Raw genomic sequence first — 27292 nt, 5'->3', positions numbered from 1 at the left:
CTTGGTAAAGTTATGAATTGTCCCTAGTGTGTGCAGGGTCACACAATATGTGTGTTACATTGTAAGTGTGCGGGGATCACTGGTCGGCGTGGACTTGGTGGGTTGAAGGCCCTGTTTCCACGCTGTATCTCCAAACTAAATTATAGTTATAACAGCTTGGATGCAACACACACCTTTTATTTTCACACCGCACTCTTGACACTGATTGTGACATTAACCAGGGCTAAAGTCCTTCGGTGGTGGCGAATACTGTAATTAATAAAGGATTAATAACATGACAGATTTCCCAAGAGCAAAAATGAAATGAGATTTAACAATCTTTTCTATGCCCTGTAGCTAACTACTTTAATAGACCATTACTTTACCCTGTGCGGCTGCTGGTAATGACCTGTTTTTTTTATTTCGCTTTATATTTTGGGGCACAAATTGGATCGCCCCTTCGAAAAAGGGACTCTAATTTTGATGTGTGATTAATCAAAGCTAATTTGACCTATAGCAGAATTGTACAGTGTGTGCATTATAGTGATATCACATCCTTTTTCACATGTTGTGCACTGTGTTAGAACGGTAGAGTTGCTGCCTTATAGCGCCAGACACCTGGGTTCGATCCTGACTATGAGTGCTGTCTGGATAGAGCTTGTACATTCTCCCTGTGACCCCGTGGGATTTCCCTGGGGGCTCCAGCGTCCTCACACCCCCCCAAAGACGTACAGGTCGGTAGCTTTGGTAAAGATTGTAGGATACACTAGTACTAGGATAGTGCTAGTGTACGGGGAACGCTGGTCAGTGTGGGCTCGGTGGACCAAAGGGCCTTTTTCCACTCAGTATAGTCATAGCATCTTACAGCGTGGAAACAAACTCTTGGGCACAACTTGCCTACACCGGCCAACATGTCCCAGCTACACTAGTCCCACCTGCCTGCATTTGGCCCCTATCCCTTTAAACTTGGCCTATCCATGTACCTGTCTAAATGTTTCTTAAACATTAAAAACTAAACTGAACAAAACTAAATCCAGTCATCACACACCGCATTGTTGTTTGCCTGAGTGCGTCCGTGGGGTTACTAATTTTTTTGAGTAGCTGTGTCAACTATTCAGAGCTATTCGACATATCATGATGCAGAATGCACCTGGTGGAGATGTGCCGAAGAGAAAATAATAAAATGTTGATCCTTGAAACTTCCATTATGATCCGTGTTGTTTAATACAAAGTTCCATAGCATGGAAAGTTGGTTGTGTAAGGCCAATCCTTTTTTGTTGCTACACATTGAAGATTGATTTTGTTCTCCACAGTGTGGAAACTGTTTACTGTTTTTCCTGGTTGAATTGTCCGATCAAAAATTCAACTGGGTACTTCTGGTTCTGAATCATCCTTGTCTGAGTGACATCAATCCCCAAACACCTCTCCATTTGGAATGCTCCCTGTGAATTAGTGCGTGTGCTAGTCTGAAGAAGGCCAGGAGCAACCTGGCGGTGTAGGCGCCAAGGCGGTGTTAATGACAATTCTCGACGGGACCCCATTATTTACCACTTCTCCTTCAGGCCCACTCTCCACTAACAATACCAAATCAAAGCTAACCTTGCATTCCCTGTTGGCTTCAGCCCAGATCCCATTGTCCTGACTCTCTTGTTAAAAACCCAATCATCTCAGAAGATGGTGATGTTTGGACAACCACAATGAAAGTTCAGGACACAATCAATCACCAGAACATCCGGCGAGGCTTTGCTTACGACCAAAGTTACCTTCCAATCCTCAGCCACGACTCCTACATCTGGTCTAAGTATAATGGCGGCACATGAGCACTCAAGGGGCAACTTTTTTACACAAAAGGTGGTGGGGTGTGTGGAACGAGCTTCTCCCGGAGGAGGTAGTTGAGGCAGGGACTATCACAACGTTTAAAAAATATCTGGACAGGCACATGGACAGGATAGGTTTAGAGGGTTATGGGCCAAACATAGGCAGGTGGGACTGGTGTAGATGGGGCATGCTGTGGTCGGTGTGGGCAAGTTGGGCCGAAGGGCCTGTTTCCATGCTGTATGACTCTTTGACTCCAAGTCCCAGTGTGCTCCTTTTAGGTCTGATGTTTGTTTTACAACTTCATTGGCATCCGCCCACTCTATAGGTTAATTGTAGTTGGATGGGATTTGAGCAACCAGTATTCACAACCGAGCATAGAAACATAGAAAATAGTTGCAGGAGGAGGCCATTTGGCCTTCGAGCCTGCACCGCCATTCATTGTGATCATGGCCGATCATCCACAATCAGTAACCCATGCCTGCCTTCTCCCCATATATTCCGCTAGCCCCTCGAGCTCTATCTAACTCATTTAAATACATCCAGTGAATTGGCCTCTACTGCCTTCTTTGGCAGAGAATTCCACAAATTCACAAATCTCTGGGTGAAAAGGTTTATTCTCATCTCAGTTTTAAATGGCCTCCCCTTTATTCTTAGACTGTGGTCCCTGGTTCTGGACTCCCCAGCGAGGAACATCAGCTAACTTTTTATATCAAAAGAACATTTGTGGATATTATAAGTTCTTGGATAGACTTGCAAACAAACAAATCTGAAATTATTGGCATAAAAGTACTGTGGATGGACAGTTTGCAAATTTGTCTAAGATATACACAAAATGTTGGAGTAACTCAACGGGTCTGATAACATCGCTGAAGAACATGGACAGGTGACGTTTCTGGCCGGCACCCTTCTTCTAATACTAATAATACTGGTTATTATACTTGATATGAGTCCTGGCAGATTAGTAAATATATATACAGGATTTGTTTTTCTACCAGACCATTTTCCAGTAGTTTCCATCTGATTTTTTCTCATAACCAGATACCTAAATCAAAAGTATACAAATATAAAACTGGCACCGAATTAGATAAATATTGTTAATATTTATATTATTTTATTTACATTATTTACATTGTCTGCGCCCTTAGACATTGTGGTGCGGGAATCTTGAGGTGCACAACTCGATAAACTGCAAGAACATTTAAAAATATCACAAATTTATCACGTAAAATCTATAAGATAAAAGATTTAGTTTAGATACAGCATGAAAACAGGCCCTTTGGCCCTCCGAGTCCCCTTCAATCATCGATCACCCTTTGACACTGGTTCTATGTTATCCCTTTTTCTCATCCACTCATTGCGCACTAAGGAACGATTTCCAGAGGGCCAATTAACCTACAACCCGCATGTCTTTGGGATGCGGGAGGAAACCAGAGCACCCGGAGGAAACAAATGCGGTCAGAGGGAGAACGTGCAAACTCCACACTGACAGGACCTGAGGTCAGGATCGAACCTGGGACTTTGGCCCTGTAAGGCAACAACTTTACTGCTGCGCCACCGTGCCGCCCTCTATTGTTGCACTGTATAGTAATATTAACACTCAGCCAACTACCAGCTTTGTTAAAAAAGAGATGCCAGATATGTTTCTGGAGAGAAGGAATGGGTGACGTTTCGGGTCGAGACCCTTCTTCAGATAGACACAAAATGCTGAGTCTCTGGCGCTGTGAGGTAGCAGCTCTAGCGGCTGCGCCACTGGACTGCAGTAAATGATAAACACGGTTCCAGAAGCGGGCTAAATATACTGCGTTGGCAAGTGAGGCAACAAAGAGTCGAGGACAGAAACATGTAGCACACTTGTGAACAAGTCCCCAAATATCTTGGAATATGTCTGTTCATTTAAAAGCGGGTTAGAAGGTGAAGGAAGAGAACTTAAATTCAAATTGAATTGCAACTTCTGTATACGCTGTGCCTGTGCACTGAATCGGAAGTAAGGCTGAGAAGTAATTTCACATATTGGATAACACCAGACAGTTTGAATGTCTTATGAATGCACATTATATTGACCAAGGAACATGCACTTCACTGGTGCAGTAAGTATATATGAGTTTATTGATTAGACTGACAGCTTTACCAAATGTACAACAGTAAGAAAATGGTGGGATAGTGCAAGGGAAAGTTAGAAAAAAGATTATGTTATAGTATATATGAACTAAAAGGTCAGGAGCCCTATATAAATCTTAACTGTTTTTAGAGACAATGAAACACTCTTGACCATTGACTTTTGAGATGGGCCAATTTTCTTAAAGCTTTAGTTTAGAGATACAGCATGGAAACAGACCCTTTGGCCGACCTAATCCACGCTAACCATTGATCACCCCGTTCATACTAGTGTTATATTATCCCATCTTTGCAAACACCATCGAGAGCATCCTTACCAACTGTATCAGAGTATGGTATGGCAACTGCTCTGTCTCCGACCAGAAAGCACTGCAGAGGGTGGTGAAAATTGCCCAACACATCACCGGTTCCTCACTCCCCTCCATTGAGTCTGTTCAAAGCAAGCGTTGTCTGCGAAGGGCGCTCAGCATCGTTAAGGACTGCTCTCACCCCATAGACTGTTTACCCTCCTACCATCCGGGAGGCGCTACAGGTCTCTCTGTTGCCGGACCAGCAGGTCCAGGAACAGCTTCTTCCCTGCGGCTGTTACATTACTCAACACTGTACTTCGGTGACTGCCAATCACCCCCCCCAGACACTCCTTCCACCAGAAAATAGTTGCACGTAAATATATTTATTTATTGCTCATATTCTATGTTCGCTCTTCTAGGGAGATGCTAACTGCATTTCGTTGTCTCTGTACTGTACACTGCACAATGACAATAAAGTTTGAATCTGAATCTGAATACATGTTAGGGGAAATTTTACAAGTGCCAATTAACAAATTTAAGGGCAGCATAGTGGTGGAGCTGGTAGAGATGCTGCCTCACAGCACCAGAGGCCCGGGTTCGATCCCGACCTCGCTTGCTGCCTGTGTGGAGTTTGCACGTTCTCCCTGTGACCGTGTGGGTTTCCTCCGGGTGCTGCGGTTTCCTCCCACATCCCAAAAACATGTGGGTTTGTAGGTCAATTGGCTTCTGTAAATTGTTCAGTACGTAGGGAGATGGTCGGCGTAGACTCGGTGGGCCGAAGGGCCTGTTTCTCTCTCATATCTCAACTAAACTATACCTACATTTGGATAGTTTCCTGTATGAAGAGCGATCTAAATGAAATTTAGAAGAGACATGAAATACATGGCCTATCCCCTTTCCACCACCCCGACAAAATGTAATTGTTCCCTTTTGAAACGTTGGTTTTATTGAAACTGTTACTTTGAACTTAAAAATTTCCGTCTTTGAGACATAAAATGGCGGATGAAAATATTCTACGTGCAAGTTTGAACAATTTTCAAACCCATTTACTTTTTTTTTTCAAATTAATCCTTTACAAAGATGAAAATCCATTACAATTGCGATCATTGAGATTATAATGAGAGAAGAAATAGACATAAAATGTGCGACAACTGCTAGTGGACATACTTTATGCAATCATGACCGGGGCAATAATGTGCAATCAAGGACATCTAATCTCTAGTAACAATTAAAACTTCCATTTGATTAGTAATTATGAAAATGCTATCATAAATGCCGAACATAATAGATCACATTCACAGCACCTCATTGGCAAGGTTGAAAATAAAAGCAAAATTGATTGAAATATTTGAAAATTCGGAATAATGAAGGTGAATATAAAATGCGTAGGAAGGAACCGCAGGTGCCAGTTTATACCGAAGGCAGACACCAAATGGAGGAGTAACTCAATGGGAGTGGCAGCATTTCTGGATAGAAGGAATGGGTGACGTTTCAGGAAGGGTCTCGACCTGAAACCTCACCCATTTCCTCTATCCAGAGATGCTGCCTGTCCCGCTGAGTTACTCCAGCATTTTCACAAGTTCACAAGTTATAGGAGTAGGATTAGGCCATTCGCCCCATCGGGTCCACTCCGCTATTCAATCATGGCTGATCTCTGCCTCCTAATCCCATTTTCTTGACCTCTCCTGTGTCTATCTTCAATATAAAAATGATTCTGATAAAGAAACAGTTAGACACAGCGACGGGGGAACCATAAGGTTGTTCTGCATGGATGTTTCAATGAATATCATATGACCTTGTGAGGTGTAAAGATTAGTTGTTCTATTCACCGTTTCTGTATCTAATGGTTCTAACTCAACAGAATTACCCTCACCTGCATCTGAACAATTAGGTTTACAGATATTTTTCTCATGATAAGTGCACAAATATTATAAATCAAAACCCGGTGATGTATTAATTATGGTTGTTTAGTAATTATGGGCTGTTCCATTTATTGAAAATAATGGGCTTGCAGATGTCTAGACATATAATCAGACATTTGATCATATTTTATTTTTCTGAAAGGTTGTCATATTTCTGGGTGGCACGGTGGCGCAGCGATAGAGTTGCTGCCTTACAGCACCAGTGACCCGGGTTCGATCCTGATGATGGGTTCATGTCTGTACATTCTCCATGTAGGTTTATCCCCGGGATCTCCGGTTTCCTCCCACACTCTAAAGACATACAAGTTTGTAGGTTAATTGGCTTTGGTAAAATTGTAAATTGTCCCGAGTGTGTGTAGAATAGTGCTAGTGTACTTGGATTGCTGGTGGGCACGGATTCGGTGGGCCGAAGGGCCTGTTTCCACTGCTGTACCTCTAAACTAAACTAAATGAAAACTGAGCTCAGGAAAGGTAGTAAGTTAATAGTCAATGCCTAAAGATCTAATGACATTCATTTTTTAAATATGAGACCGTAGCAATTGTCTGAAACACATTTGGGTGCTATCATTGTTTGTTGCTGCTGGTGTTTCTTTTCTCTTAGTGCTGAATAGGATAACAATCATATGAATTACACTAAAAATTCTGCAGGCAGACACAGATCAATGTTTCACAGATGTATTGCTGCCTACTGTGGTTACAACGGAATCACAGAAATCACCATCATTATTTCTTTGGATAACACTTCGCTTCCCAGTGACATTCAGACACTTGTATTCCTTGCTATTTGTTCTTTCTATAACTTGAGTTTATTTATTGATGAGGTCCTCTCCTTGTGCCCCGGGCTTGATGAATGGGTATGAGTATATTTTAAACAAGTGATCCAAAATTGAGAGTGTCAGTAATGAGACAAGTGATGTCTTGACTGCCGCACTTGCATTATATACGGCTGCTTCTGCTGGAAGCTTCACTTCAATGGCGATCCCATAATGTAAATGCAGCAAAGCTGAAACCAGCAACAGAGTCTTTGTTCCTTGCAAACCACATCTGGTAGTGTAGGAAGGAACTGCAGATGCTGGTTTAAACTGAAGATAGACACAAAAAGCGGGAGCAACTCAGCGGGACAGGCAGCGTCTCTGGAGAGAAGGAATGGGTGACGTTTCGGGTTGAGACCCTTCTTCAGATGCAGCTTTTGGTGTCTATCTGAAGAAGGGTCTTGACTCGAAACGTCACCCATTCCTTGTCTCCAGAAACATATCTGGCATCTCTTTTTTAATAAAGCTGGTAGTGGCGACAACCAGCAGTTGGCCGAATGTTGATATTACCGTACAGTGCAATAATAGAGGGCGGTACAGTGGCACAGTGGTAGAGTTGCTGCCTTACAGGGTCAAAGTCCCAAGTTCGATCCTGACTACGGGTGCTTTCTGTGCGGAGTTTGTACGTTCTCCCTGTGACTGCGTGGGTTTGTCAGTTAATTGGCTTCTGTAAATTGTAAATTGTCCCTAGTGTGTAAGATAGTGCTAGTGTACGGATGTTTTTGTAGGATAGTGCTAGTGCTAGTGCTAGTGAGTAGTGAAAAGCTTGGATAGAGTGGATATGGAGAGGATGTTTCCATTATGGGGAAAGTCTAGCACTAGATGTCATAGTCTCAGAATTAAAGAATGTTCCTTTAGGAAGGAGATGAGGAAAAAATTATTTTGTCAGAGGGTGGTGAATCTGTGGGGTTTTTTAATCACAGAAAGCTGTGGAAGCCAATGAATATTTTTATAGCAGAGGTAGTTAGATTCTTGATTAGTACTGGTTTTAGGGGTTATGGGGAGAAGGCAGGAGAATAGGGTTAGGAGGGAGAGATAGATCAGCCATGATTGAATGCTGGAGTATACTTGAGCCAAATGGCCTAAATCTATTCCTATCACTTATGCCCTTATGTATAAGGTCGGCGTGGACCGATGGGCCTGTTTCCATGCTGTATCTCTAAAGTCTATAGTCTAGAGTTTGCAATTTACCAGCCTACGCAACGTTATTGTGCAAGGGTGTCTTTGTGTCCTTGGGCAAGACACTTCACCCATCTTTGCCTGTGTGTGTCCTTGGGCAAGACACTTCACCCACCTTTGCCTGTGTGTGTGGATGTAATTATGTGAAGCACTTTGGGGTCAATGCAAGTTGACTAAAAATGTGCTATATAAATAAAGACATTTAATTTAATTTAAGGGTAACTAAGCACTTGAAACAATTATATAAATAATTCCTCAGAGAAGCTGCCTGACCCGCTGAGGTACTCCAGCACTTTGTGTCCATTTTTGTAAATCAGCGTTTATTCCTGTCACTGTCTAGTCCATCACAGGAACTGATCTCCCAGCCATCAAATGGATCTACAGGAGGCGCTGCCTCAAAAAGGCAGCCAGCATCCTCACAGACCCACACCACCCTGGCCACGTTCTCATTTCACTCCTGCCATCTGGAAGAAGGTGCAGGATTTTGAAAACTGTAATGTGTAGGAAGATGGTTTGGCAGCAAGAACAAGGAGGCAGATTATTATTTCAATTGTGTCAGATTAAGAAAAAGGGAAGTGCAACGAGACCTGGGTGTCCTTGTACACCAGTCACTGAAAGTAAACATTCTGGTACAGCAGGCAGTGAAGAAAGCTAATGGCATGTTGTTCTTCATAATGAGAGGATTTGAGTATATGAGTAAAGAGGTCCTTCTGCAGTTGTGCAAGGCCCTGGTGAGACCACATCTGGAGTAGTGTGTGCAGTTTTGGTCTCCTAATTTGAGGAAGAACATCCTTGCTATTGAGGCAGTGCAGTGTAGGATTACCAGGTTAATCCCCAGGATGGCGAGACTGTCATATGTGGAAAGATTGGAAAGACTGGGCTTGTATTCACAGGAATTTAGAAGGATGAGAGGGTATCTTATAGAAACATATAAAATTATAAAAGGTCTGCACAAGCTAGATGCAGGAAAAATGCTCCCAAAGTTGCGGGAGTCCAAAGCCAGGGGCGACAGTCTAAGAATAAAGGGGAGGTTATTTGAAATTGAGATGAGAAAAAACTTTTTCACCCAGAGAGTTGTGAATTTGTGGAATTCTCTGTCACAGAGGGCAGTGGAGGCCAATTTGCTGGATGAATTTAAAAGAGAGTTAGATAGAGCTCTCGGGGTTAGTGGAATTAACGGGTATGGGGAGAAGGCAGGCACGGGTTATTGATTGTGAATGATCAGTCATGATCACAATGAATGGCGGTGCTGGCTCGAAGGGCCGAATGGCCTCCTCCTGCATCTATTTTCTATATTTCTATCTCTAAACCAAACAAAGCTAAGAAAGACAATACTTATTGTTCCCAATTCAGTTTTGTGCAATCCAAAAGCTTCTGAAGCCTGACATTTTAACAATGCAGCATGTTTAGTACTTCAGTTGTGTGAAGGTATAAAGAGATCGTATTTATCTGCATGATTTTGGGACAAAGCACAACCAGTATAGTATTTATGGTGAGGGCTATGCCAGGAATAGATACATGAAGCAGTGGCTTGGTGCCGACAGACATGAGGTGCCAGGGAAACCATATGGGCAAAAGGACACTATATTCTTAAACATCATCAGAGTACCTGAGGCTTTACAAATCCGATCCCCCAAGTGTAGTGATCTAAGAAGGGGTGGAAGAAAGGCCATTTAGTGCCTGCAGCAAAAGACAGCATGATGGATTTTGTAACGGTGAGAATGCAGGAGCTTTTTCTACGCAAGGAAAGCAACACTGTATGGCCATTTGATTATACTTTAGATTAAAATGTATGCAGCATTTTTCTCAATCATGAATTTTCATCCGAACATTAATAACAATTCTGCTTGAAAAAAACCACAAAATAAATAATTAAAATTTTACAATGAATAGAATGAAAAATCGTAATTTTCCAATGAAGAATGTTCACATATATCTTACTGACTCTAAAGATGCCGAATTACTAGTTTGGTTTAGTTTAGTTTGAGGATTCAGTGTGGAAACGGGCCCTTCGGCACACCAAGCCCACTTCGACCAGCGATCGCCCGTACACTAGTTCTATCCCAAACACCAGGGACAATTTACAGAAGCCAATTAACCTACAAACATGCACATCTTTGGAAGGTGGGAGGAAACTGGAGCACCCAGAGAAAACCCACTCGGTCACAGGGAGGACGTACAAACTACGTACCGACAGCATCAATAATCAGGATCGAACATGGGTCTCTGGCGCTGTGAGGTAGCAACTCTACCGCTGTGCTTCTGTGCTGCCCATAAGTCTCATAGATAGATATTTGTCCCTTTCTTTTCCAAAGCTCAGGATCATAAGACACACAATAATATGGAACACAGATACAGGTACATTCATTAGCGTGGAACCCATGGGTTTATGATAGGAATGTGGCTGTGAATCTCTGATTAGAGTACTTCTTTTTAGTTTCAAGCAGAAACAGCATGGAAGTGACAAATCATGTCAGCAACTACTCTGATTTGTATATTAATGAGGTTTCAGCAGTAATCAGCTCTTACAAATTGTCAATCAAAGTCTTGAAAACTGGGAAAATGTCTCATCAGAATTAGTTCTGGTCAAGAGATCTTTTTTTGATGACTGAGCAAAGCCCTCAAGGGGACTGCACTAGAGAGAATGTAGTTATACCGATAGGTCAGCGTTCACCACAGCCCTCCGCAGTTTGGAGAAATTACAGTTTATTATAGCAACGGTCCAAACTGAGCAGCCAACAGGGAAACACAGCAGGCAGCAAGAAAGGAGACCTTTACACAACGGACAATTAGAGTACAATTTCCGGCTCTCATCTATTTTATCTGCATAGTGAAGACAGGTTAGACACAAGGAACCGCAGATGCTGGTTTAAAAAAAAAAAACGACAAAGTGCTGGAGTAATTCAGCGGGTCAGGCAGCATCTCTGGAGGACACAGGTAAGTGACATTTTGTGTTGAGACCCTTCGTCAGATTGCTTTACCCTTTTAGAGGTACAGCGCAGAAACTGGCCCTTCGGCCCACCAAGTCCATGCCGACCAGCGATGCCCACACACTAACACCGACCTACACACACACTAGGGACAATTAACAATTTTACAAAGCCAATTAGCCTACAAACCTGCACATCTTTAGAGTGCGGGAAGAAACTGGAGCACCGGGAGAAAACCCACGCAGGTCACGGGGAGAACGTACAAACTCCGTAAAGACAGCACCGGTAGTCAGGATAGAACCCGGGTCTCTGGTGCTGTAATGCAGCACCTCTACCGCTGCACCTGCGTGCTGCCGTGACACCAGCACTGCATGTTTAATCATAAGGCCTCCAAATTCACTTGTGTAATGCCTGCCATTAGGTTGCTATGGATACAGGGTTGCTATGAATATAGAAAATGATATGCATGTTCACAATTGTAATGCGAGTTGTTCAGGTCCCCGTACAGGGAGATGTGTTGGCATGCCCACTGTTTTCATAAGCCAGCAGAATGCCAAATAGACAGGTTGTGAAGCCAATGCTCTGCATAACTAGACCTCAAAGAGGCAATGACCACTATGTGGATTAAGCAGAGAGAGAGAGACAGAGAGAGAGGATGGGTATTTAGATAAGGGACAGCATGCCAAACCAAAGACTGGCTTCTGAGGGATAAGGCAAACCTCTAACCAACTGGTACAAGCCATGGATCGAACGATAATGAGTGAGTGGTGGAAGCTTCACTGCTGACCGCGGTCTTAAAGATCGGAGGAACAGATGCTCGCACAACTCAGGAGGAAACTTGCAATCTGTAATAACTCAGCACGTTTCAAGATACTTTGTCGATCTTTGTTGCACTTCATCGATTGTGCTCACTAGTGTTTTGCAGCAGGAAGAAGAAGGGTGCAGGAAGGAACTGCGGATGCTGGTTCACATCGAAGCCGGACACAAAAAGCTGGAGTAACTCAGTGGGACAGGCAGCATCTCTTGGAGAGAAGGAATGGGTGGCGTTTCGGGTCGAGAGCCTTCTTCAAACTGAGTGTCGGGGAGAGGGAGACTAGAGATATTTGGAAGAGTGAGATGTGAAAATGACAGATCAAAGCAGACAATGATCAAGAAAATGTAGAATGGACCATTGTGAGGTGAGGGGAAGGTGACAACGAGGCATACAATCAATAATATTAATAAGGAGGACAGTGAACTGGTCAGAGAACAAGGGTGGGGGAGGGATGGAGAGAGAGGGAAGGCAAGGGTTACTTAAAGTGAGAGAAATCAATATTCATACCGCTGGGTTGTAAGCTGCCCAAGAAGATGGGCGTGAGGATACAAGAGGCTCCAATCTGGCTGGACAGACAGAGAACAAATCATTACATCATTAGGCCGTGGTAAGCTCAATTCTCTATTCCAGATCATTTTGCACCTTCCGTTCCCTCTTGTGCTAAAATCGCACAGTGGCACAGCGGTGGTGTTGCTGCCTCACAGCGCCAGAGACCTGGGTTCGATCCTGGCTACTGGTGCTGTCTGAACGGAGTTTGCACGTTCTCCCTGTGACGGCGTGGGTTGATAATTGGCTTCTGTAAATCGGTTAAACATCTGGCTCATGTGCTTGTTAACATGTAGATCATCGTGGTGGTGGCTATCCCTCGATGTCGAGGATGATGGTCTACGTTCTGTTGTTTCTATGGACTCTCAGGTGGCTTCTGAGTCCAATCCTGGCTTTGCAGCTCACAGAACGAAGACGCCTGTGCATGTGTTTGTTTAACGTGTACTTGATGTTGCGCTCCAAGAAGCACACGGTCCTTCACAACTCAATCAATTCATTCCAATGGCAAGGGAACCAAGATGGTTGGAGCTGATAGATCTGTTGCAGCCTTCATCCGCCTTCACAGCCGTTGCGTTCAAGATAACTTTGTCTGCCTGGTCCACCGTTGAGGTCTTGTAGGTTGGATTGTGTAAATAGCTTATTGCTGAATATGAAGTTAGTTATTGCCCTGTGGCATAGGTGAGTATAAGTAGTTTAGATACAACTTAGACATTGGCGTGGTTTTCTTGGTTGAGCACTTATCCTGGTGTTATAGCACATGTACTTTGTGTTTTAACAGTAATGAATATTTAGGGATAATAACTAACAATTAACAGAGACACCAATCCTTGACAGGGACCTATGCAACTTTGATGCATAAGGAGCACTAATAGTAATTCAAACACTAAGAAAGCCCAAATCACAGTCCTCATAAGATGAAGAATTTATCCTTTTCTTCTAGAATTATGATTGCAGAGAAATATGTTTTCATTCATATCGAGAGAAAGATTTTTGGAGGGCGAATTTCAATTTATAATTTTCACAAAGAGGAAATGGCACAAATTTAGATGCAGGATAAAACGTCAATGCTTCAGTGAAACAATACACTCTATTCTTTCCACCACAAAGTATTGAATTAATACACAAGTATTTAAATAATAGATTGGTTTAGCTTCAAACACATCCAGACTGTCAAATGGCCCCGTTCCATTCCAGCAAAGCTGTAGGATAATCCCTTTGTAAACCCTTCAATCTCAATTATCCACCTGGGTAAAAGACTGATTATAAGGCTTGTTGCTTCTTAAAGGGCAGATGTCATTTTGTAGAACCAGAGCAATTATTAAATGATTCACAAGCACCAATGTATGACCCGAAAACGTCACCTATTCCTTTTCTCCAGAGATGCTGCCTGACCCACTGAGTTACTCCAGCATTTTGTGTCCTTCTTTGGTGCAAGCCAGCATCTGCATTTCCTTCCTCCACCTTTTTCAAAACTTGCCTACTCCAAATATTGCTAAAATGGCCTCTCTCGGGGAGTGTACAGACATCTGCAGTGAGTGCACTTTCACCATTGGAGTTTAAAGGTCATGGAGGGCGACACAGAGGCCACACAGCACAGTTTGGCACAATAGAGACGCTGCCTTATAGCGTCAGAGACCCGGGTTCAATCCTGACCACTGTCATGGAGTTTACACGTTCTCCCTGTAACCGCATGGATTTTCTCTGGATGCCCCGGTTTCCTCCCACATTCCAAAGGCGTGCAAGTTTGTGGGTTAATTGGCTTCTGTAAAATTGTCTCTAGTGTGTAGGATAGAACTATCGTATGGGTGACTGTTGGTCGGTGTGGGATTTGTGTCAAAACTCTGCATCAGTGAAAGGAAATGTTAAGTGCCCGTTGTGAGGCAGTGTGAGAGTGGGGAGGGGGGGGGGGGGGGTGCAAGGTGGTGTGAAAACAAATGCAAAGATAGAGAACATGAAGACGGAAAATAATTGCCATTTGATTCATGGCATCCAGTAATGTACCAAAGCCAATTTTGTTTATCATTGTCTCAACTGTTGGTGTTGCCTGCAGGTGACGTTAAGAAGATGGTGGTCCAGAGTACATCATGTATAATTATATTCAGAAACAATTGCAGTACAGGATGTCTGAGCAGATGTGAATGAGGCCAACCAGGGAACTAACCTACTGTAACCTACTGGTGGTCGGGGTGGTTACATCAAAGATGTCAAGTTCAGCTAAATGAGAACAAGAAGAGATCAAGGAAATTATCATTTGGTTTAAGTTATAACCTTAGGGAAATGTAAATACTAAACCACTCAGGTGTAATATTTTAATTGCAACAACATCTCCACATTCACTCCATGCAGTGAATTTTAAATACCCTTCCCTGGTAGGGTGGCACAGTGGCACAGTTGTTGCCTCACAGCCCCGGGTTCGATTCTAACTACGGGTGCTGTCTGTTCGGAGTTTGCACGTTCTCCCTGTGACCGCATGGGGTTTCTCTGGGTGCTCCGGTTTCCACCCACATTCCAAAGTTTTGTAGGTTAATTGGCTTCTGTAAATTATTCCCTAGTATGTAGGATAGTGCTGGTGTGCGGGGTGATTGTTGGTCGGCGCGGACTCGGTGGGCCGAAGGGCCTGTTTGCACGCTGTATCTCAAAACTAAGGTGTGATATATACACTTAGTTTTTACCTATATAGCTGCATGATACATTCTTGGAACTAGTTTATTTCATGTGATATGGCTCTTGGTACATTGTCGTACCTGCAAACTTAATTTAGTCTTCAACAAAGAATGCCCTATTTCTGCACCATCTCCGACCATTTGCTTCTGCCTGTATTAGCACAAAGGAAATCCACGGACACAAGGAGACTACTTGGAAGAGTCAAGTGGCACGAGCTTATATGAAAGAGCTGAGAAGCAATTTAAAAATATCAAATTGTATTCTCTTAGCACAATGCAGCAGATGCAATTATTAAAGTCAATTTTTGCAGCAAGTGCAATATTCTATCTTAATGAATAGCTTAATTTTGGTTATGCTAGCCAATTTGCAGTGTGATTTCAGATAGTGAGTCTGATTTAGTGTCCTCTATTAGTTGCAATTTCAACCAAACCGATTGATGTTACATATTTTATTCGCTTAGTGCGATCCACTTCTTGAATACTGCTACTTATATCAGGTTAACATAGCATTAAATCTCCATAGAGGTTTATATTGAAAATATACTGCATGTGTTGATACTTGAAAATAGAAACATAGAAAATAGGTGCAGGAGTAGGCCATTCGGCCCTTCGAGCCTGCACCGCCATTCGATATGATCATGGTTGATCATCCAACTCAGTATCCCATCCCTGCCTTCTCTCCATACCCCCAGATCCCTTTAGCCACAAGGGCCACATCTAACTCCCTCTTAAATATAGCCAATGAACTGGCCTCAACTACCTTCTGAGGCAGAGAATTCCACAGATTCACCACTCTCTGTGTAAAAAATGATTTTCTCATCTCGGTCCTAAAAGACTTCCCTCTTATTCTTAAACTGTGACCCCTAGTTCTGGACTTCCCCAACATCGGGAATAATCTTCCTGCATCTAGCCTGTCCAACCCCTTAAGAATTTTGTAAGTTTCTATAAGATCCCCCCTATAATATGCTAAAATGCTATAATATTGATTGTAATATGTTGTACGTACAAATATCAAAATTGCATTAACCGAATCTTAAAATAAATATTCTTTCCCCTTCAATTGTTTAATTTGCTTAGCTTATGACATTAAAAGTGCATTGGAAAAGGTAGTGTCAGTGAAAAATATCTCACGATAACCTGGCGATTTTAACATGTTGAAAATCCAGCGGCGACCAGAAAGACGCTACGACTCTTTGGGCGACTGAGGAGACTACTCACGACCATACAGGTGACACCCCGGCGCCTAAAAAAATTGCCTGAGTGGGACAGCCCCTTTAATTGTCTTTTTCAATGTGTAACATTGCCACAAGCTGTCATTGAAGCTCGTGAAAATTGCTTGACATCCAAGATAGTGGTACTTAAAAAAATAGCTGGAAAAAAACCACCAACATTGCATCAAAGGCTGCAATGTTCCTTATTAATGTTTCTGCACTGCTGCTTGTTGGTGCTAATTCTTCAATCCCTCATTAGTAATTTGTATTTCTAATATAACAGGCACCTGATAACTAACAGTGGTTCACAAAGAAAATATTCTGCAGAGCATTTTTGGCATCTGGTGTTGAATAATTAAATGCAGCACCCATAAGTAATGCACGGTACATAATGCATTCCAATCATCTACAACATTGTCCAGACACTGTTTCTCTTGGTTGTGCTTCCCTTGTTAGGTTAGATGCCAGATTATAAAACATCTCTGCTATACTCGGTCCTCAGATTGCTGAAAAGCACGTTGTAAATACAGGAGATTTGAAAGTAAGAATTTTCCATCAATGACTTAAGTACAAATGTAAATACTTATAAAATAGACAATACATCCTCAGTAATAAATTTGGAAACGTTTATATTAATTTAATGTATTTTATTCCTGAATAAAGAAAACACATATACTTGGAATTATTTTCATTTCGTAGGGCGGCACGGTGGCGCAGTGGTAGAGTTGCTGCCTTACAGCGCCAGAGACCCAGGTACGATCTGGACTACGGGTGCTGTCTGTACGGAGTTTGCACGTTCTCCCTATGACTGCATGGGATTTCTCCGGGTGCTTCGGTTTCCTCCCACATTCCAAAGACGTACAGGTTTGTAGGTTAATAGGCTCCTACAAATTGTCCCTAATGTGTAGGATAGAACCATTGATTGTTGGTTGGTGCGGACTTGGTAGGGCCAAAGGGCCTCTTTCTGCGCTGTATCTCTAAACTAACTAAAACTAAGTATAAAATCTCTTGTGCTTGTTGAATTCTATGCAGACTACATGTTATGGCCCTGCCCTCACTAAACCTCTTCAAAAAACTCAAAGTCATGAGACATCATCTCCCATGTTCAAAACCATGCTGACTATCCCTAATCAACCCCTGTCTATCCAACTGCATGTATACCTATCCCTCAGAATCTACTTCAATAACATTCATACCACAGAATTACTTTAGACTTTAGAGATACAGTGTGGAAACAGACTCTTCAGCCCACCAAGCGATCACTCTGTACACTAACGGTGGCGTGGCAGTAGATTTGCTGCCTTATAGTGTCCAGGATCCGGGTTCTATCCTGACTACGGGCGCTGTCTCTATGGAGTTTGTACGTACTCCCCCTGTCTGCGTGGGTTTTCTCCGCGTGCTCCGGTTTCCTCCCACACTCCAAAGACATACAGGTTTGTTGGCTAATTGGCTTCAGTAAAGATTGTAAATTGCCTCTAATGTGTTGGATATTGCTGGTGTATGGGGATCGCTGGTCTGCACGGACTCGGTGGGCCGAAGGGCCTGTTTCTGTGCTATATCTCTAAACTAAAATCTAAACTAAACTAAAACTTATCCAATCTTCTGGTATCTCACCAGGTTCTAACTATGATTCATATATCTCAGCCAGGACTCCTTAAATTTCTTCATCAGCTTCCCACATACCCTTGGATATATCTGATCGGGCCTTGGAGACTTATCTACCTTCATGCATCTTGAATCATTTATTGAATAATTATGTGTGATGTATGAAGATTCTCAACTATGAGCAGATTCTGTTTATTTCATTCCTGCAGTGCATTTCAGTGAAAAAGAATCAAAGACACATGGATGGGAATCTATGACCTTCTATCAAACACTAGTCACATCTTACATGGATAACCTAGTAGAAAGAGAAAAGCAAATGCTGAAAGCGATTGAAAAACACAGGGACTGCTTGCAGTAGAACTGAGGCCTGCTAGTAACTGTGAAGAGATAGGTTATCGTTCGTGTGGAGATAAAAAGAAATCCCCAAAATCTTAAATTATGCTGTTCAAGTGGACTTGGTGTGAGCATTGAACATAAAAAAGTATTGGCAGGAGTCGGCATGGTGGCGCAGCGGTAGAGTTGCTGACTTACAGCGCCAGAGACCCGGGTTCGATCCTGACTACGGGTGCTGTCCGCACGGAGTTTGTACGTTCTCCCGGTGACCTGCGTGAGTTTTCTCCAGGAGCGCCGGTTTTCCGCCCATGCTCCAAGAACGTACAGGTTTGTATGTTAATTGGCTTTGGTAAAATTGTAAATTGTCCCTAGAGTGTGTAGGATAGTGCTAGTGTACGGGGATGGTTGGTCGGCCCGCCCTCGGTGGGCCGAAGGGCCTGATTCCGTGCTGTACCTCTAAACAAAACTAAAGGAACAGGCCCTTCTGCCCACTATGCCTGTGTCGAACATAATGTCAAGCTAAACTAATCTCATCTGCCTGCACATGATCCAAAACCCCTCCATTCCCAGCATATACAAGTGTCGATCTGAAAGCCTCTAAAATGTTGCTATCCTGACTGCCTCCACCACAATCCTTAGCAGAACACCCCAAGCACTCGCTACCTTCTGTGTAAAATACTTGCTCCACACATCTCCTTTAAACTTTGACCCATGCCTTTGTTATAGCCATTAGTGTTTGATTTCCACCCTGCGACTGTCTACCTTATCTATGCCTCTCGTAATTTTATATACTGTATCTCTATCAGGTCTCCCCTCAACCTCTGCCGTTCTAGAGTAAACAATCCGTTTGTCCATCATCTCCCTGTAGTTAATATCTCTCATCCATCCTTCTGGTAAACCTCTTCTGCAACTTCTCTGCACCTTCTATGATTTTTCAATACTTCATGTATTATCTTAGTGCAGCACTTGTAAAGCCTTGAAATTAAACAGTTGATTTGTAAACTGAGTTCTTCCATTTCTGATTAGTTTTGTGGACTTTGTGTGGGAAATTGCCCTGATTTTGCCATTTTCCAGCATCTTTACCCAGAATTTCTATCATGTAAAGGCCATCTTATGGATTTTTACTTTTGCAAGTCTTAGACATATACAACATTGTAGTTTCAGTTTAGTTTATTGTCACGCATACCGAGGTACAGTGAAAAGTTTTTGTTGCATACTATCCAGTCAGCTGAAAGACAATACATGATTACAAACAAGCCATTTACAGTGTATAGATACATGATAAGGGAATAACGTTTAGTGCAAGGCAAAGCCAGCAAAGTCCGATCAAGTATAGCCCGAGAGTCACCAAAGAGGTATATAGTAGTTCTGCTCTCTGCTTGTGGTAGGATGATTCAGTTGTCTGATAACAGCTGGGAAGAAACTGTCCCTGAATCTGGAGGTGTGCGTTTTCACAGGTCTGCACCTTTTGCCCAATGGGAGAGGGGAGAAGAGGGAGTGGCTAGGGTGCGACTTGCCTTTGATTATGCTGCTGGCCTTGCCGAGGCAGCGCGATGTATACATGGAGTCAATAGAAGGGAGAAGGTTTGTGTGATGGTCTGGGCTGCGTCCACAATTTACTGCAATTTCTTGCGGTCTTGGATGGAGCTGTTACCAAACCAGGACATACTTAATAAAAATTAAATAAAAGCATCTTCACTAAAATACAAATACTACATAAAATAAACTTCTATGTAATAATTCCCATGCTTGAGTTATGTTTTTTTTTAATCAACTAATGACCAAATCTTATCAGTTTTTATTTTTGGTTTTTAGATTTTAGTTTGTGGAGATACAGCTTGGAAACAGGCACTTCGGCACCGACCAGCAATCACCCATACACAAGTTCTATCCTACACACAAGCCAATTAACCTACAAACCTGCACATCTTTGGAGTGCGAGAGGAAACTGGAGCACCGGGAGGAAACCAACGTTAGGCTTGTCTTGGCAGAAAAACCAGATCAATTTTTCAAGACATGGACACCCTTCACCGAATTCTTACAAGGATAGTAAGGCGCAACACAACTTTGGATTTAAATCCAACTATGGGTTTGGGTAAGGTGGGCGGGTGTGGGGGGGGGGGGAAGAGGGGCAGGTATATCTCCACTTTTTTTTCTTTTTTTTCTTTTCCTCTCTTATATCTTTCTTTATTCACTCCTTGGCCACACTACTTTGGTAGTCTAGGGGTCCTATCTTTTCACTTTTCCCTTATTTTCAGGTTAAAAGGTTGAAATTGAAGCTGTATAATAACTGTATAATTTTACATGCCGAATGTTTTATTCTTGTACAATTGCTTCTAATAAAAATAATTATAAATAATTTTTAAAAAAGAACAAAAGAAAACCAACGTGGTCACAGGGAGAACGTCCAAACTCCGTACAGACAGCACCCGTAGTCAAGATCGAAAAGGGATCTCTAGCGCTGTAAGGCAACAACTTTCCAGTAACATGATGGTCTAGAACCAGACACCGCAGCCTCCAGAATGGACATAAGGATGAATTTCTTTAGCTAGAGAGTGGTGGATCTGTGGAATTCATTGCCACAGATGGCCGTGAAGGCCAAGATATTGGGTGTTTTTGAAGCAGAGATTCTTGATTAGGAAGGGAATCAAAGGTTGTGGGTTTGAAGGCAGGGGAATGGGGTTAGGAGGGAGAGATAGATCAGCCATGATTGAATGGCAGAGTAGACTCGATGGGCCGAATGGCCTAATTCTGATCCGCGTGTAATGGTCTTACGGCATATATACTGTTGACTGTGAGCTTCACGTGAACAAGAAATTTCATTACATTCTGGTGTGCATGATAATAAACTAATCATAAACCAAATCTGAATCTAAATGAGATGATTATCCTGATATTGCAGCGCTGGGTGTAGCAAAATTCAGTTTCAATGACAAATTCTCTGAGACAGAAATCACAGATCAGGACAGGTTTACATTAATATTTAAAATACGGAGCCATGAATTCTGATGTATCGTTACATTCACTAAGCATTCAAAACTACTGAGTACACAATAAATTCTCATTATGTGTAGGAAGGAACTGCAGATGCTAGTTTAAACCAAAGGAAGACACAAAAAGCTGGATTAACTCAGCGGGACAAGGCAGCATCTTTGGAGAGAAGGAATGGGTGTCGTTTTGGGTTGAGACCGTTCTTAATGGACTGTAAGGGGTGGGGGGAGGGGGGGTACATTATTGCCCACTGTAACTGAGTAAGGAATTACAGGGTATCATTGTATAAGTAGTGAAAACAAAGAACTGCTGATGCTGCTTACGAAGTGCTGGCGTAACTCAGCAGGTCAGGCAGCATCCCTGGAGAACGTGGATAGGTGAGGATTACGGTCGAGGCCCTTCTTCAGACTCTCGGTCCGGAACTGGGCCAGGAATCACGGTGAGTTGATGGGAGATGTGAGCATTGGCGGTGGCATTGGTCAGGGCCCGGAGTGCAAGTAAGGGTCGGCGGTGGTGGCAGCGTCTTGGAAGTGGCTGACGAGGCTGTGTTGGCCGGTGGTGATGGTGGCAGGGGGTGGAAGCGGCCAGGAGTGTGGCGGTGCGGGCTGTCATCGGTAGTCCAGCCTGGATCCTAGAACCAAATATCATCATCAAGAGGTCCATAAAAACGGGGGTTTACTGTATGGACTTAGTGTAATAGTTTCATGAGGTGTGGTTTGCATGGACTTATTTTCCTTTCAGGAAATGTCCTGGTATTGTGGACAATAATTAAAAACAATATACACAAGAGGATCAGTATGGGTTTTTTTCGGTTAGAAATGCAACAGGGAAGGAATGCCCTTGGTCTTTGTTTTGGACAAATGCAGCATTTGGAACACTGCTCCTTTCACAATAATGCGTTCCACTATGTTGCACCATAAATATTGCAGGCTGTATCAAGGATGTGTTGTGCAGGCATGTGGGTGAAAAATTTGAACAGACATAAAACAGAGCAGTGAAAAAAATGTGGAGAGAAAATAGACAAGTGGCCTTCTGCTCAAATCATCTGATCTGCTGCGTCAATTCATTTCTGTAAACTGCCGGTGTGGCAAAAAAAATCGTAGCTGCACTGTGAGGCGGATTACTTGCACTAAACGTTATTCCCTTATCATACACTGTATCTCGGTACACATGGCAATGATAAACCAATACCACTACCAATAGACAGACACAAAATGCTGGAGTAACTCAGCGAGACAGGCAGCATCTCTGGAGGGAGTAGGAACGGGTGATGTTTCAGGTCGAGACCCTTCTTCAGACCAGATTCGGTTTAAACCAGCATCTGCAGTTCCTTCCTACACACCAATACTGATGCCAATGGAAGAGGAATGATTGAACGTAACCTGGTAACGTAGACTTGAACTTTAGACAAACGAGTGTCCTGAAGGAAATGCACAAAGAAAGACTGTACAACAAATAATTATACTTCGTTATCAAAACAGGAACAGGAATGGTTAGTGTAAAGAAGTAAGGAAGCGGATCAGAAGCTGGCCAAAATTATTATATTCAATTGGAAATAAAATAAACGATGAAAAAATCTTTGCAGACAAAATTCAGGCAGATTAATAACTTGAAACTCCTATCAGGAAACTGGAGTTTTCTATAATAACTGGTTACCACAATGTATATTATTAATCTTTGGATTAACACCACAATGCTGAAAATAAATCAAGTACCTGTATATTGAAAATCTATTTTTTCTATGAATAAATTTTCTGATCACACCTCTATTAGAAAGTCGCGATGCTTTAAATCAGAAATGGCTGCAGATATCATTCCACTCTGCTTAATTAAGAGGGGAATTCCGTATAACATATGCATCGCTCATAAGGTATGTATGGCTGTGATGAGAACAGAAGGGAATATGAACTAAAATGCCTTTTTACTGCTAGAAGATATGGAATCCTATGTTTATGGGCTTTTTATTCACAAGCAGAATAATAATATGTGGAATCTGGAAGGGATATGGGGGCAAAGCAGGAACAGGGTACTGATTTAGGATGATCAGCCATGATCATATTGAATGGTGGTGCTGGCTCGAAGGGCCAAATGGCCTACTCCTGCGCCTATTTTTTATGTTTCTAAGTTTCTAAACCACATCCAACCAGTTTTCTGTCAGTTTTCTGTGAGTGGAGTATCCTACAACTCACAGAAACACCAATGAACGAAACAAGGAAAGTAAAATTGCCCCCAAGTGTGTGCGATAGACACAAAATGCTGGAGTAACTCTGCGGGTTAGGCAACATTTCTGGAGAAAAAGAATAGATGTCGTTTCGGGTCGGAACCCTTCTTCAGACTGATTCAGTGCTAGGAGTCAAAGAGGGTTGGGAAGGGGTTAGCAGATCACGGAGTCAACGAGAGAGGGGTCCTTGTGGAAGACAGGGCGACACGGAGGCTCAGCAATAGAGTTGCTGCCTGACAGCGCTTGCATCGCCGGAGACCCCAGTTCGATCTGTCAGTAGTGTGTACGTTCTGTCTGTAAGTTGAAAGTACGTTCTCCCCGTGACCTGCGTGGGTTTTCTCCGAGATCTTTGGTTTCCTCCCACACTCCAAAGACGTGCGGGTATGTATGTAAATTGGCTTGGTAAATGTAAAAATTGTCCCTAGTGTGTGTAGGATAGTGTTAATGAGCGGAGATCACTGGTCGGCGCGGACCCAGTGGGCTGAAGGGCCTGTTTCCGCGCTGTATCTCTAAACTAAACAGCGAGGTGTGGGGCGGGATAGAGTTGGTTAGCGGTGGTTTCGTATTGTAGCTGGTGGAAAATAAGAAGGATGATGAGCTGAATGCAGATGCTGGAAGTGTGAAAACTGAGGACGAGGGAACCCAAACCAATACATCGTCTGTCCATTCTCCCCACAGATGCTGCTTGACCTGCCGTGTTTCTCCACCACTTTCTGATTTGCTCAAGTGTCCAGCGTCTGCACCTCCTTGCGACTCCGTGGAACTCAATTCTCGTTCTTTTTGAGAAGGGAAGGCGAGAGCAGAAGTCCAGGAAAGGGAGAAAACGCGGGTAAGGGCTCCAGTATCCACAGCAGAAGGACAGCCATGTTTCCTGAAAGAGGTGTGGACTTTTCAGACGTCCTGGAGTGGAAGACCTCAACCTGACAGCAGATGTAGCTGAAATGGAGAAAGTGGATGGCATTCTTACAAGGGACGGCACGGGAAGAAGTCTAATCAAGGTCCAGCATTATCAAGGACCAGTCACACCCCAGTCACTCCCTCTTCTCCCCTCTCCCATCAAGCAATAGATGCAGAAGTATGAAAACGCACACCTCCAGATTCAGGGACAGTTTCATCCCGGCTGTTATCAGGCAACTGAACCATCCTACCGCAACCAGAACTACTGTCTAACTCCTTGATGACCCTCAGACTATCCTTGATTGGACAATGCTGACTTTACCTTGCACTAAACATTATTCCCTTATCATGTATCTATACACTGTAAATGGCTCGATTGTAATCATGTATTTTCTTTCTGCTGACTGGATAGCACGCAACAGAAGCTTTTCATTGTATCTCAATACATGTGACAATCTACCACATTCAAGACCCTCAGACTATCTTTAATCGGACTTTACTGGACTTTATTCCTTTTACCACGAATCTGTAGACTGTGGACGCAACTGGTTTGCCAGCAACTAAAAGCTTTTCACTATATCTCGGCACACTTGACAATAAACTAAACTAAACTAAAAGTGTAAGAAGTCACCAGTGACAAACAATCAGTTGAACATTATCCACTGTACACATTCATCCACACATTAGGTTTCTTCGAAACTGAAAATAATCTCGGCCAAAACACTTGCACTCATTTAATGTTAGTAAGCAAATGATCCTACCTGAGAAGTTTGAAAGAAGAAATTATATAGTTGTGCCAACAATGGCATTATTCCAATTTTTATTCAAATGAATTAAGATGTTCACTTTCTGACGATACGTGCCTGCAAGTTTGATACGTGATCTAAATGAAGAGCCGGGGATTCTTACCTTTGTGGTTTTGACTCTGTTGCCAGAAGCACACATCCATCCTGAATTATCCGGTAACGTTTTGCATTCCTCTCCTTCTACACAAGGTTCCATCTCGCACCACCATTTCCCAATAACAATGGAAGCTTTGGAAAATCACAGAGCGGTTTGAAAAGTGAGTGACGGAATCATTTTACAAGGGAGAATTTTACTCTACAATAAGCTACACTCTTGTTTTAAACAGTCGTCTTCACATAATTTTTTGAGAAGCCTCAAAAATTAATCTAATGGTAGTACTAAGGCTCATGTTGTCGACCTCCCCGTGGTGAGCCCTGTCAACTGACCTCGGTCAGGTGGACGACAACAAACAGAGACAGCAGCTCAGTCGCCGCAGTTCGGCGCAAACCCGGAGCATGCGCCCTTTTTAGGGCGGGCACCTACGGATGTCGAACCGGATGGCATCACCCTGCTGCAGCTGAATTCTGCTGCCTCAAACGCAAGAAGAAGAAGCCAGAAAAGCATTTAAATTAAAAAAAACAACAGCCAACGTAATTAGTGTTCCCAGTTTTGCACAGTTCTGTCTCTGTTATGCTGCAAAAAAAGAGAAATATTTAATGCAAAGATAGACACAAAAAGCCGGAGTAACACTGCAGGTTAGATTGGAGAAAAGGAATAGGAGATGTTTCGGGTCGAGACCTTTCTTCAGACATCAATGTTTAACATTTAACGCATCTGTGCAGCACAGTGGCGCCACCTTACAATGGCAGAGATGCGGGTTCAATCCTGGCAACGGGTGCTGTTTGTACGGATTTTGTACATTCTCCCCGTGACCTGCGTGGGTTTTCTCCGGGTGCTCCAGTTTCCTCCCATATTCCAACTCATACAGGTTTGTAAATTAGTTGGCTTCTGAAAAGTGTAAATTGTCCTAAGTGTGTGTAGGATAGTATTAGTGTGCAGGGATCGCTGGTCGTCGCGGACTCGGTGGGCCAAAGGGCCTGTTTTCGAGCTGTATCTCTAAACTAAACGAAACCAAAGCATCTATCTAATTTCTAAGTGCTTCCATCATCTTATCAAATGTGAGTATGCGGGTCCTTAAACATCTACCAAACAGTTCCATCAGACAGGATCATTTGCATTCTTTAAATCACAGAGTTAAAGTTTGCCGAGCTCATTTTCTCTACTCTTGTGTCAACAGTGTATACTTACCTGAAGTTTATTCGGCATTAGGTAGAATTTGTACTGAGGATACTGTTTCATAGTGAGCCACCTTAATATAGTGCATCAAATCCATGCTAAACAATAGACTAGTGAAAGGGGGTTTTGTATATAATGTGTGTCATGTCTTACTCCCCGGGGACATGAAATAAATATATAGGGCACTTCACCGTAACCACTGATTTTAAGTAAAGTAGACTGTCCATGGTGAGGATATCAAATTGCATATTCCCCATCATTGACTTGAATGTTATCTAAACTGAATTGATCTAAAAGAAGAGAAATATTTAAAAATATATTTACCCTCACCTTAATTATCACTCCTCTTATACCTATATTTACATCACAAACTATTGACAGTTCCAAACTGACAAAATGGAGAAACTATTACCTCTGATGGTTATTGCTGGACATTGACCAACATTGGCATTCCAGAGGCACCTGTATCTGGACTATCTCTTCAGTAGGTATCAGCACTTGTTCATCAATTTTAGACTTTAGCGATACAGTGCGGAAACAGGCCCTTCGGCCCACCGGGTCCGCGCCGACCAGCGATCATCCTTTACAATTTTTACTGAAGCCAATTAACCTGCAAACCTGTAGTGGGGGGGGAAAGCTGGAGCACCCAGAGAAAACCCACATGGTCATGGGGAGAACGTACAAAATCAGTACAGACAGCACCCATAGTCAGGATCGAACCTGGGTCCCTGGCATTGTAACACTACCGCTGCACCACCGTACCACCCTCATCTTTCAATAAAACTGTAACTATCATGACAGCATATTAATGAAAATATATTATTTTAATCCCATTTAACACTAAATTTGTTCCGATTTCAAAGGCAATGAGAACATATAAATAT

The 27292-nt window shown here is 42.8% G+C and overlaps 1 protein-coding gene across 4 annotated transcripts in view; it reads right to left on the bottom strand.

Annotated features, from left to right (window-relative positions):
- Positions 1 to 27292, bottom strand: part of tafa1 (TAFA chemokine like family member 1) — a 389094-nt gene that overhangs the window by 6000 nt on the left and 355802 nt on the right. For 3 of the 4 annotated variants that reach the window (XM_033036675.1, XM_033036674.1, XM_033036671.1), the window contains 2 exons: positions 25236 to 25360; positions 23889 to 24365 (listed from right to left, as the gene is read on the bottom strand). In XM_033036675.1, the coding sequence (XP_032892566.1) occupies positions 24345 to 24365; positions 25236 to 25360 (146 nt within the window). In that variant the 3' untranslated portion in view covers positions 23889 to 24344. Of the gene's footprint in view, positions 1 to 23888; positions 24366 to 25235; positions 25361 to 27292 lie in introns of those variants that run through there. The other variant, XM_033036672.1, reaches the window with a different exon arrangement.

Source organism: Amblyraja radiata, chromosome 18 (genome assembly GCF_010909765.2).
Source record: "Amblyraja radiata isolate CabotCenter1 chromosome 18, sAmbRad1.1.pri, whole genome shotgun sequence".
NCBI lineage: Eukaryota > Metazoa > Chordata > Chondrichthyes > Rajiformes > Rajidae > Amblyraja > Amblyraja radiata.
The sequence above is the reverse complement of the archived record's forward strand: the minus strand, read 5'-3'. Positions and strand labels throughout refer to the sequence as shown.